The following is a 12,517-nucleotide window of genomic DNA, read 5'->3' on the forward strand; positions in this document are numbered from 1 at the left end:
GCAACGCTCAAGAAGAGACCCCAAAGCCAATTAAGCTGCCTCCAACCACCCATCCAACCACACTGCAAATCTTCTGATTACTTTTAATTTTTTTAATGCAGCTTTTGCAAATTAAACTCGGTGAATAAACAATCATGTCAATGCTTCCAACCATATTTAGATTTCCATGTATATGTAAAAAAGTATTATCCTTCCACTAGAGTTTATTAGGCCTTAAATAAACATTTTATAAATCTTCTAAACATTTTATAACATTTTGGAACCCGCAGCACTGCACGGGCACCATTTCTAGTACATATAATACCTTGATAGACATATTATATTAGTATGGAAAGGAAAAGCTAGAGGAACTTCATTTTCTGTCTGATTAAACTAAATAATAAATATCAACCGAGAGAAAGATAAATATACATTTTTAAAAAATTATTGAATAATTTTCTGTATGAAATAATAAAAAAGTGGTCCTGCATTCAAAGATCTTTAAAAAAAAAAAAAACTAGTTCTCATTGTCAAGAAACCAAGGTGCATGATTCATGATATATATCTACCTAGAGAATTCATGGGGGACAGGATCAACATGGAAATTAACATCAATCTCAGAAAAACAAAGAAGAAACTAACATCAACAGCCTTGACAGAACAACATTACAAGCACAGAGAAGCAAACCAGAAACCAACATAGCCTAGATACGCATAAAGATTAATCATGCAATAGTAAGATAACATTAATGGCCCCTTGAGATTAATCTCAAACACCACAGTAGGCTTTGATGCGACACTCAGATTTCTTTGCCTCTGGTGTGTCATGAAAACGAATGAAACCAAAATGATCAAATGGCTTGTAGAGTAAGGGGTGTTTGTCATCAGCAAGCTCTTCAGGTACTTGCAGCATCCCACTATTGAATGAGAATAATCCCATGGAATATCTGTCTTTGTTCTCTTTCATGATGACTTGGTGCTCACAAGAGGGCACTCTGTCATTGCTCCATGCCTACCAAGTCAAAATAAAAGAAAAGGTGGGATGTCCAAAACATATAGAAAAATGTCAGTCCATAAATCTTAGAGGACCCTTAATTTTATATAGTCTTTATTTGAAAAATTATAAAACATTCAATAACAATTAATTCAAGCAAGAATTACATGAAATCTGAAGAACTATTGTGAGAATAAAAGAACTATTTGTGTAAAATATCCTCTGTCTTGATTTCTATGCCCCGAAGACTAAATATCTTAAAAACTTGTGGTAATGCATATATGCATCTCCATCAAATTATCAATCTTTTGTCTACATGGCTTCCTTGTGAACCTGTTCAGAATGATTTCCATTTTTTGCCAAAATTTTAGTTTGGCCTTAACTTCTGGTGAATTTATCCAGATTGCTTGTAATTTCTGCCTGCTTATAGGAGTTGTACTTTTTCTAGTCTGTTGTGCATGGCCATTATAGAAATTTGGTTTATTTCCTTCCTGTTTGTAGTTTTTCAGCTATGATTTAGAGTTTAATTTATCAAATGAAAAAAGAAAAATCACTATCAATGACCAATATGCTGCATAGTAAAAGTTGTCGATCATCAAATTCTTTTTTTTTTGTTGTTAGGGGAATGCTATTCGCGCTCCCAGAAAGACTATTTTAGCCTTCCGCATTCTTGCTGGAGTTATAAAGGGGAGCCTTATTCGTGTTTCTCTTAGGTTAAAGCCAGCCTTAACTTACAGAACTTAAAAGAAATTAATTTGACCCACCATGAATGCGTAGCCTGCCAAGAATAGAAAGGATGAAGGTGAAAGTTGCACATCAATCCACTGACCATCTTTAGTTTTTATCTGCAAACCATCAACCTGATTTTGGTGAAGTATGGATATGAAGGACGTATCTCGGTGAGGAAGCAATCCCACATTAGTCTCATTCACCTGGGGTTTTCTGTATTTAATGCATCTGAGGAGGTAAGTGGTTGATGCTATGTGAGACTCATAAAGTCTCTGCACACCATAACTATCAAACACCATTCTTGTCACCATTTGATCCAACTCTGCCACCAGCTTTGAGAAGGAAAGAGCATTTTCACTAATTCAAAGAACACAGAGTCACACAATAGGCATAAATATATGGTAAAATTAGAAATTTAGAGTGAGTTATCAATCAAATTAATTAACTTTACCAAAAATGGTCGTTTCCTTCAGGCCACATGATACTTGTGAAACCTCGAGCTCCTTCTAAAGTTGTAGGGTTATCAATGGCCAAGGATTCATAGCGAGGAAGCAACGACATGAATGGTCCCAAACCCAAATAGGTGTGGTAAGGCCTGTCACTGGTTTTCTGCTTTTTAGTTTCTATTGGAAGATTGAATAGATCTTCAATAACAGAGAAAATTGAGTGGTGAAGTTCCAAAGGGACTTTATGGCAAACAGCTTCAAAGCAGCCATACTGTTCTAGAGCATATCGAACTTCTCTGCATGCCATGAGCCATGTCTCTGTACCAGGCTTCAAGTCTTCCTTGGATAAATCTATAACTGGAACCTTATGCCTAGTATCTTGAGACCCCATTAATTGCCAATCTCTGATTCTCTTCAACTAGCTAGTTAGTTTGGGGAATTAGTGCACTGATATATCTTGTTGTGACTTTATAGAGAGGTGTCGATGATGTACTGATGTCATAATGGGACAACCGGATCCTAATATATTTGGAAAACCATATATTTAACCTTAAAATGATAAATTTTAGTTGTTGGTGCCATGCTTGATAGATTGACCTGTTGTTAGGATTCTCTTATTTGCAAACCAAACCCTTGCATCACTCATTCATTCTTCATTAAAAGAAAACCCACTTAATGGCACAAAAAAAAAACCATTTGTGCCAAAGACCTTGCGGGCTCAAATTGATATACTAATAAAAAACAAAACAAAAAAAAAAAAGAAGAAAAAAAGGGCTTTGCTCCCAAATTTTTAGTAATCACGATCACCTTTCAAATTTTTTCCTCATTAATTTATACTTTAATAAAATTATTTTAGGATCTTTAAAAATCTCACCAAATCTTAGAATATCTCCCATTACATTATAGTATATATGAAGAACGTCACACACTTACAAATTCAAAGAAATCTTTACATACTCATCCAAAAACTAAATCTTGATCGGCAATTAAATTTTAGTAAACACGCATGCAGCACAAAATAACAAAAGATGTTGCTTTAATTAAGAGTGGTCCTTGTGAAATATAAATAATAAAATATTAAGAGTCCGTGGTCGTAGCGTTTAGGACCTCAAATCCATAATTGGTCATATTATATGGTCTTTTTTCTACAGGATGCATGACATCCATATAAAAATTAAGTGTTCATTTGATGTCATTGTGAATTCATCGTATCTACCACTGAAATGTGGACAAAATGAAGGCATTGTTAATGGGACATATTGCACTTAACAATACAATTAATTTAATATTTTCAAAGCCTCCGATCCACATTAGTACAATTGCTTATATTGTTTTATGACAATCATGTAATACGGTATATTGTCATGAATGTAAGTGACAAATTAGAGCTCAATTATATAGGACAATGACAAATATATCGAAGCCCTAATTTCAACAAATTGAAAAAATGAGATATGAAATTGAAATTTTAGTTAAAATAAACTGAAATTAACTCTTGCCACATCAGCTCTTAATGGATTCTTTAACGGTAATATTGACGGAGATATAACATTGCAACGAATTGAAAAGATAAGATATAACATTGCAAAATTTTAAACAAGAAGTATGAAATTAAAATTCTAAGTAAACTTGAGATACTAAACTGAAATTAACCCTTAATAAAAATAGGCTTCTTAGCTCAGTTGGTAAAGCGCATGGCTTAACCATGTGGTTGTGGGTCGATTCCCCCAGACGGCATAATTCATGCTTAACAATTAGTGGGTAATCATTTTATAATTTACACATTATTATTAAAAATAATAATTATTAGTGGTCCATTTTCACTACAAAAACCAGTGGTCCAATTTCATTACAAAAGTAATCAGTGGTCCAATAATTAATTGATTTCCACTAATTGTTAGCAGAATAAATATATCATATTCGACTAAAATTAAAATTAGAGTGAATAAATATATCATAGACCCATCTGAATATATATTATATAGTTTTTCTTTGGAGCTTAATTAATTGCTGTACGTAGGCCCCTTAATTATAATTTATTCTTCAAGAAAATATAAAAGTATTTTATGTACAGGAATTGAATCCTTAAATTTAAGCAATTTTTTATTTGGATATATCCTTCACAATCAGGATAATGTCTTATTTTTAGTGAAATCTATGAGGTGAATAATTATTGGAGATCTTCACTGGAGGAGACATACATACATAAGTGTTGGTTTGTAACACTCTTTTGATACTAAGAAAATTTTCTTACCCACCAGGAAAAAAGCAATTAAAGCACAAAACATGAAAAACAGAACCATTTTGGTATACTAGTTTCCTACTAGGTTTAAGAATTCTGGTCCTTGATGGTGCATGACTCTATCTCTATTGAAAGAGAAATGTAGAGTATAACAGGCATGCAGAGGGGAGGGGAGACTATAGAAAGAGATATGGGTTTAGGCATGTAAACCCATATGGGGTCTCAAAGTACTGAGGCTAAGGTTCCAGTTATAGATTTATCCAACGAAGACTTGAAGCCTGGTACAGAGACATGGCTCAAGGCATGCAAAGAAGTTCTGTATGCTCTAGAAGAGTATGGCTGCTTCGAAGCTGTTTACCATAAAGTCCCTTTGGAACTTCACCACTCAATTTTTTCTGTGCTTGAAGATCTGTTTGATCTTTCAATAAAGACTAAAAACCAGAAAACAAGTGATAGGCCTTTCCACAGCTTTTTGGGAGAATATCCGGTCCTTCCTCTCTATGAATCCTTGGGCATCGATAGCCCTACAACTTTAGAAGGAGCACAGGGTTTCACAAGTATCATGTGGCCTGAAGGACACAACTTTTTTTGGTATAGTTAATTTGATTGATAACTCACTCCAAATTTCTAATATATATATATATATACACACACACACACACACACACACACACATAACGTGTCTATTGTGTAACTTTTTGTTCTTTGAATTAGTGAAAATGTTCATTCCTTCTCAAAGCTAGTGGCAGAGTTGGATCAAATGGTGACATGAATGGTGTTTGATAGTTACGGTGTACAAAGGCTTTATGAGTCTCACATGGTATCAACCTCTTATCTCCTCAGATGAATGAGACTAATGTGGGATTAAATTGCTCACAAAGATAAGACCTTCACATCCATACTTCACCAAAATCAGGTGAATGGTCTGCAGATAAAAACAAAGGATGGTCAGTGGATTAATGTGCACCCTTCACCTTCATCCTTTCTAGTCATGGCAGGAGACGCATTTATGGTGGGTCAACTTTCATTCTTTTAAAAGTCGTAGGCAAAAGGAAAGTGCAGATAACGCTCCCCTAAATAAATCTCGCACTCCCTTGGGAGTGTTATCCCGCAAGAATGCGGGAGGCTGAATAGCCTTTCTAGGAATGCAAATAGCACTCCCCTAACATAAAAAACATGTTGATTGACAACTTTTACCAAGCAGTAAAAGGGTGATTGCACCCTTCTGAACTAATGGAAATTAAGGCCAGACTAAAAGTCAGGTAAAAATTGGAAATCATTTGAACAAATTCACAAGAAAGCCAATTGCACCTTGTATACAAAATATTGATAGAGATGCATATATGCATACTACAACATTTTAAGATCTTTAGCCTTCAAGGCATAGTTATCAAACCAGAGGATATTTTACATTATGGAGAAACAAAATTTGTTTCTTGGTGAGAACTAAAGATGTTTTTGGGTTAGAACTAAAGTTGTTTTTGACAATTAGTTCTTTTAATTCTGACAGTAATTGATCTCACATTTCATGTAATTCTAGCTTGAATTAATTGTTATTTGATATTTTATAATTTTCAATTTGAAAAATAAAATGTTTTATAATTCTCAAACAAAGACTCTAGGATTATATTAAAGGCTTTTTAGCAAGATACGCTAACATCCAACATGCGTTTTTTGGATGGAACTTTCTAACAGACTTGGATGGAATTAGATGTAGGTGGTAACTTGCAAAATAAATTTAATTCAGGCAACTTACTTCAATTTTTAATTTAGGTGGTAACATGCAAATAGAGTCAAAGTTCAGATGGGTATCTTGCTAAAAAGCCTATATTAAATTAAGGGTTCAATTTTTTCTCCAAGGAATTTAGTTTTCTAAGATTTATGGACTGTCATATTTCTATATGTTGTCGACATCCCACCTACTGTATTCTTTTATTTTGACTTGGTAGGCATGGAGCAATGACAGAGTGCACTCTTGTGAGCACCAAGTCATCATGAAAGAGAACAAAGACAGATATTCCATGGGATTATTCTCGTTCAATAGTGGGATGCTGCAAGTACCTGAAGAGCTTGCTGATGACAAACACCCCTTGCTGTACAAGCCATTTCATCATTTTGGCTTCCTTCATTTTTATCGAACACCAGATCGAGGCAAAGAAATCAGAGTGTTCCATCAAAGCCTACGTACTGTGGTGTTTGAGATATCTTGTGATCTCAAGGGACCATAACTGATCATTCTGGTTTGCTTCCCTGTGCTTGTAATATTGTTCCATTTAGGCCGTTGATGTTAGTTTCATCTTTGCTTCTACTGAATGAATAAAGTTAAGGTGAAGTTCTTTGTACTATCTTGTTTATCATTTTGATTGAGAACCAAGATACCAAGTGACCTTTTGTTCCCCACCTTGTTCTTTCTCTTCTTAAGAAAGTTTATATTTAAGGAAAGTAACTTATATAAATTGTTCAAAGTTCAAACTTTATAATAAGGTTATTGTTTTATTTTATTGAATTCAATTAGGCCAGGCATGCATCATATCATCCTCTGGTAATTGCCTTCTTTATTGCATGCAACTAATTGAGAATACTGTAGACTTTACAAGAGGAGTGATCTGGTTTAATCTGTAGTTGACATGGTCTTACTCATCGAGAGAAGACTTAAAATCTGTTTTTTTTTTTGTTTTTTTTTTCCATTAACAGATAAGTATTTAAAATTAGAAATTAGTTGTGAAAGAAATAGTTATATCATTAGTACGTACTCACAACCTATATTGACTTGAAATTTGATCCCCTAAATTGTATACATTGGGCAACTGAGCTCATCTCCACTTGGAACACAAATAATAAATGGATTAAGTTATTGTCAAATATAAATAATCTAATTTTTCTAACATTTGGATCAAGTGGATTTCTTTAGTGAAGGTATGAGTGACGCAAGGGTTTGGTTTGGAAATAAGAGAATCCTAAGCTTGAAATTTTGGAATACAGTATATGTATAATGACTGAATACGACATCATGATTAATAAATAGATAAGTTATTGTCAAATCACCCCACGTAATTAAATAATTTGGATTGAGATTGACCGGTACTCACACACAAAACCTAATGACACAACTCGAACATAACATGATATGATTCCCATGCGGGCCAATCTATCCAAGCATAGCACCAACGACTAAAATTTATCATTTTATGGTTAAATATATAATTTTCCAAATGTATGATATCAGTACATTAGTGACACCTCTATAAGTCACAACAATATCAGTGCATTATTCCCCCAAACTAGCTAGCTAATTGAAAAGAATCAGAGATTGCTGCCATAATTAATGGGGTCTCAAGGTACTGAGCCTAAGGTTCCAGTTATTGACTTATCCAAGGAAGACTTGGAGCCTGGTACAGAGACATGGTTCTTGGCATGCAAAGAAGTTCAGTATGCTCTAGAAGAGTATGGCTGCTTTGAAGCTGTTTACCATAAAGTCCCTTTGAAACTTCACCACTCAATTTTTTCTGTGCTTGATGACCTGTTTGGCCTTCCAATTGAAACTAGAAAGCAGAAAACAAGTGATAGGCCTTACCACGGCTATTACGGACAATATTCATTCATTCCTCTCTACGAATCCTTGGGCATCGATGACCCTACAACTTTAGAAGGAGTTCAAGGCTTCACAAGTATCATGTGGCCAGAAGGAAATGACCATTTTTGGTATAGTTATTTTGTTTGATAATTCACTATAAATTTCTAAGTTTCCTATATATGCATATTGTGTGACTCTTTGTTCTTTGAATTAGTGAAAATGCTCATTCCTTCTCAAAGCTGGTGGCAGAGTTGGATCAAATGGTGACAAGAATGGTGTTTGATAGTTATGGTGTACAAAGGATTTATGAGTCTCACATGGCATCAACCTCCTACCTCCTCAGATGCATTAAATACAGAGCACCTCAGATGAATGAGACTAATCTGGGATTACTTGCTCACAGAGATAAGACCTTCACATCCATACTTCACCAAAATCAGGTTAATGGTCTGCAGATAAAAACAAAGGATGGTCAGTGGATTGATGTGCAACTTTCACCTTTATCCTTTCTAATCATCGCTGGTGATGCGTTCATGGTGGGTCAACTTTAATTCCTTTAAATGTCGTAAGTTAAGGTTTAGCAATTGGGGAGTGTGAATGATGCTCCCCTTTATAACTCCCTCCCACATTCTTGTTGGAGTGTATCCCGCAAGAATGCGGGAGGCTAAATAGTTTTTCTGGTAGAGCGAATAGCACCATTCTGAACAAATGAAAATTAAAGGCTAAAAGCTAGGCAAAAGATGGAAAGCATTCTGAACAAATTCATAAGGAAGCCAGTTGCACCTTCTAGACAAAAGATTTTTATATAGAGATGCATATATGCATACTACAGCTTTTTAAAATCTTTAGCCTTCAGGGCATAGATATCAAAGAAGAGAAAATTTTACATTATGCACAAACTAAAGTTGTTTTTCACAAATACTTCTTATTCTTACACTTTCGCATTTCATGTAATTCTAGATTGGATTATTAGTTGATGTTTTATAACTTTCAATAAAAATAAGACTCTAGGATTATATTTTAAAGTAAGGGCTTAATTTTTCACCAAGGAATTAAGTTTTCTAAGATTTATGGACTGACATTTTCTATATGATTTAGACATCCCACCTTTTCTTTAATTGTGACTTGGTAGGCATGGAGCAATGACAGAGTACACTCTTGTGAGCACCAAGTCATCATGAAAGGGGACAAAGCCAGATATTCCTTGGGACTATTCTCATTCAGTAGTGGGATGCTACAAGTACCTGAAGAGCTTGCTGATGACCAACACCCCTTACTGTACAAGCCATTTGATCATTTTGGTTTCCTTCTCTTTGATCAAACACCAGAGGCAAAGAAATCTGAGTGTCCCATCAAAGCCTACTGTGGTATTTGAGATCTGTTTTGATCTCATGGAACCATTTGATTTCATCTTACTATTGCATAATAACTCCATGAATGCTACATAGCATATTATTATGTGGGTTTCTGGTTTGCTTTTCTGTGCTTGTAATATTGTTATGTGAAAATTGTTGATGTTAGTTTCTAAAAGGTTTTAAGCAGAGTAAGAGAAAAAATAGAAAAGAATGAAAAAGAGATAACAGAAAGAGAGAGAGAGAGAGAGAGAGAGCAGTATTGAAGAATAAATTTATCTCATATATTTTTGTATATACAGTAGAGTCTATATATATAATTGATAGGAGTATTCTAGAGTCTACAAGAAATAGTTCCGTTACAAGATATTTTTACAATGGGTATGAAATATATGTGGGCTCAGTCATTATCCACACTCTTATTGTGGGAATATTCTGATGAGCTGTTCTGGATGCTTGATGAGCTGTTGTGGGTGTGGTGAGTGATCGTTGGATGGGTGTGATGAGTACTTTGTGGGTGAGCTTTTGTGCAATGCTGAATATTATTATCATCCCCCCGCAAGCTGATGCGAGGAGGTCGAGTGATCAGCTTGGAGCTCAATTCTTTGAATCGTGGGGAAGGTAGACCTTTGGTGAATATATCAGCAAGTTGAGCAGATGATTCAAGATGACGAATGTTGATAGACTTGCTGGTAAAAAGTTCCCGAATGAAGTGATAATCAACTTCAACATGCTTGGTTCTAGCATGGAAAATTGGATTAGCAGCCAAGGCAATTGCACTGATATTGTCACAGTAGAAGAGGGGAGGGTGAGTGAGATAAATGTGAAGATCCCGCAGAAGAGAACATAGCCAAATAGCTTCAGCTGCAGAATGAGCAAGAGCTCGATATTCGGCCTCGGTGGATGAGCGAGCAACTGTAGGTTGCTTTTTGGCAGACCAAGAGATGAGATTGTTACCAAAAAAGATGCAGTAACCAGTGGTAGAACGCCGATCTACTGGACAACCAGCCCAATCGGCGTCCGAATAAATGGTGAGTGTGGGAGTGCCTTTGGTGAAGGATATGCCATAATCAGGAGTGGATTTAAGGTACCGAAGGATTCTTTTGACAGCTGTGAGATGAGGGGTTCTGGGATTGTGCATAAATTGGCACACTTGGTTGACAGAGAATGCAATGTCAGGACGAGTCCATGTGAGATATTGGAGAGCCCCGACAATGGAACGATAAAGGGTAGGATCAGAGAGAGGGTCACCAGTGGAAGTGTCTAATTTAGCAATGGTGGAGGGTGAAGGGAAGGGTTTGGCTTGAAGTAGAGAAGTTTTAGAAAGAAGATCAGTTGTATATTTAGACTGACAAAGAAATAAGCCAGAAGAATCACGATGTACCTCAAGGCCGAGGAAGTAATGAAGGGGACCCAAATCTTTCATGGCAAATTTGGAGCTGAGGAGAGAAATCAGATGTTGACAGTAGGAGGAAGAGCTGCCAGTAAGGACTATGTCATCAACGTACACCAAGAGGAAAGTAACAGAATGATCAATCTTGATGAAAAGAGATGGATCAGCTGTAGAAGTTTGAAAACCCAGAGATAAAAGCCCATTGTGAAGCTCTGCATACCAAGCCCGCGGGGCTTGTTTAAGCCCATATAGGGAGCGCTGAAGCTTGCAAACATAGTGAGGCTTGAGTGGATCTTGGAAGCCAGGGGGTTGGACCATAAAGACATCTTCATGAAGATGCCCATGTAAGAATGCATTAGAAACATCAAGTTGGGAAATAGGCCAGTCATGTTGGACAGCTATGGAAAGAATGACCCGAATGGTGGGGGGCTTAGCAACTGGGCTGAATGTCTCAGTGTAGTCCACGCCGGCTTGTTGGTGAAAGCCCTTGGCGACCAAACGAGCTTTATACCGCTCTATAGACCCATCAGCTCGTTGCTTAAGGCGAAAGACCCACTTGCAGCCCACAAGATTTTGAGTGGGGTTGGGAGGAACTAAGGTCCATGTGGAGGTCTGGTGCAAGGCTGCAATTTCAGTGTTCATAGCGGCCATCCAATTGGGATCCTTAGCAGCTTGATGATAGGTGGAGGGTATGGGAGGAGATGATTTGGCAGAAAGGAGAGCGGAAGGGAAAGGGTGACGAGTGGTAAAGGCTTTGGGCTTATAGATGCCGTCTTTGGCACGAGTTTGCATTAGGTGAGTGTTTGTGGGGCGGGGAGGGGAAGGTGGAGGGGAATGAGATTGAGATAGAGGAGTGGGCAATAATGAGGGTGGAGAGGAAGTGGAATCAAGAGCAGAGGAGGAAGAAGAGCTGGAAGGAGAGGGTGAAGAAGGAGCTGGAGAAGAAGGTGCTGGTATTGGAGGTTGCTGGAAAGCGGGTGGGAGAGGTAAGGCAATGGGGTGATGTAGAGGGGCAGGAGAGTATGTAGTAGGAGCAGGTGGAGCGGCTTTAAAGGGGAATGAATTTTCATCAAAGACAACATGACGAGAGACATATACACGTCCGGAAGATGGATCAAGGCAACGGTAGCCCTTTTGATTGGTACCATAGCCAATAAATATACACCTGCAGCTGCGAAAATCAAATTTGTGATGTGAATAAGGCCTAAGCCAAGGATAACATGCACATCCATAAGCTTTGAGAAAGGTGTAGTCAGGAGTACAATGAAAAAGTTTTTGAAGAGGACTGATATTTTGGAGAGAAGAGGAGGGCAATCGATTAATTAGATAAACTGCTGTGTGAGCTACCTCTACCCAATATTTGAGAGGTAGTGAAGACTGGGCAAAAAGGGTGCGGGTAAGCTCAATAATGTGGCGATGTTTTCGCTCGGCCATGCCATTTTGCTCGGGAGTGTGGGGACAAGTAAATTGCTGAGCAATACCATGGCTAGTTAGAAAGTTGCGAAAAGAGGAACTGGTGTATTCACCACCATTATCACTCCGCAAAGCTTTAATAGGAAGGTTGAATTGTTTCTCAACTAAAAGTTTGAAGTGCTGAAAAAGTTTAAATACATCTGATTTGGAATGTAAAGGATAGAGCCAGGTGAAACGAGACCAATCATCAATAAATATTACGTAGTATTTAAAACCACTAACAGAAGGTATTGGGGCAGGACCCCATACATCAGTGTGTATGATTTCCAATGGAAATGAAGTGGTACTAAGAGATTTAACAAAAGGTAATTTTGATCTTTTTCCTAGTTGACAAG

At 36.9% G+C, this 12,517-nt stretch overlaps 2 protein-coding genes and 1 pseudogene across 2 annotated transcripts; 2 read left to right on the forward strand and 1 right to left on the reverse strand.

The window, feature by feature from the left end:
• Window positions 1–748: 748 nt before the first annotated feature.
• On the reverse strand, window positions 749–2,554 carry LOC147287152 (putative 2-oxoglutarate-dependent dioxygenase AOP1). The gene is made up of 3 exons (XM_086242516.1): window positions 2,154–2,554; window positions 1,738–2,059; window positions 749–991 (listed from the first exon to the last, which is right to left on the reverse strand). Exons 1-3 carry the CDS (start codon window positions 2,537–2,539, stop codon window positions 749–751), a joined length of 951 nt encoding a protein of 316 aa, XP_086098642.1. The 5' UTR covers window positions 2,540–2,554.
• Window positions 2,555–4,604: 2,050 nt separating this feature from the next.
• LOC147287153 (putative 2-oxoglutarate-dependent dioxygenase AOP1 pseudogene) lies at window positions 4,605–6,622 on the forward strand (annotated as a pseudogene).
• Window positions 6,623–7,715: 1,093 nt separating this feature from the next.
• LOC147287154 (putative 2-oxoglutarate-dependent dioxygenase AOP1) lies at window positions 7,716–9,339 on the forward strand. The gene is made up of 3 exons (XM_086242488.1): window positions 7,716–8,092; window positions 8,179–8,500; window positions 9,097–9,339. Exons 1-3 carry the CDS (start codon window positions 7,716–7,718, stop codon window positions 9,337–9,339), a joined length of 942 nt encoding a protein of 313 aa, XP_086098614.1.
• Window positions 9,340–12,517: the final 3,178 nt, after the last annotated feature.

Source organism: Dryas octopetala, chromosome 4, assembly GCF_963921425.1.
Source record: "Dryas octopetala chromosome 4, drDryOcto1.1, whole genome shotgun sequence".
NCBI classification, from domain to species: domain Eukaryota; kingdom Viridiplantae; phylum Streptophyta; class Magnoliopsida; order Rosales; family Rosaceae; genus Dryas; species Dryas octopetala.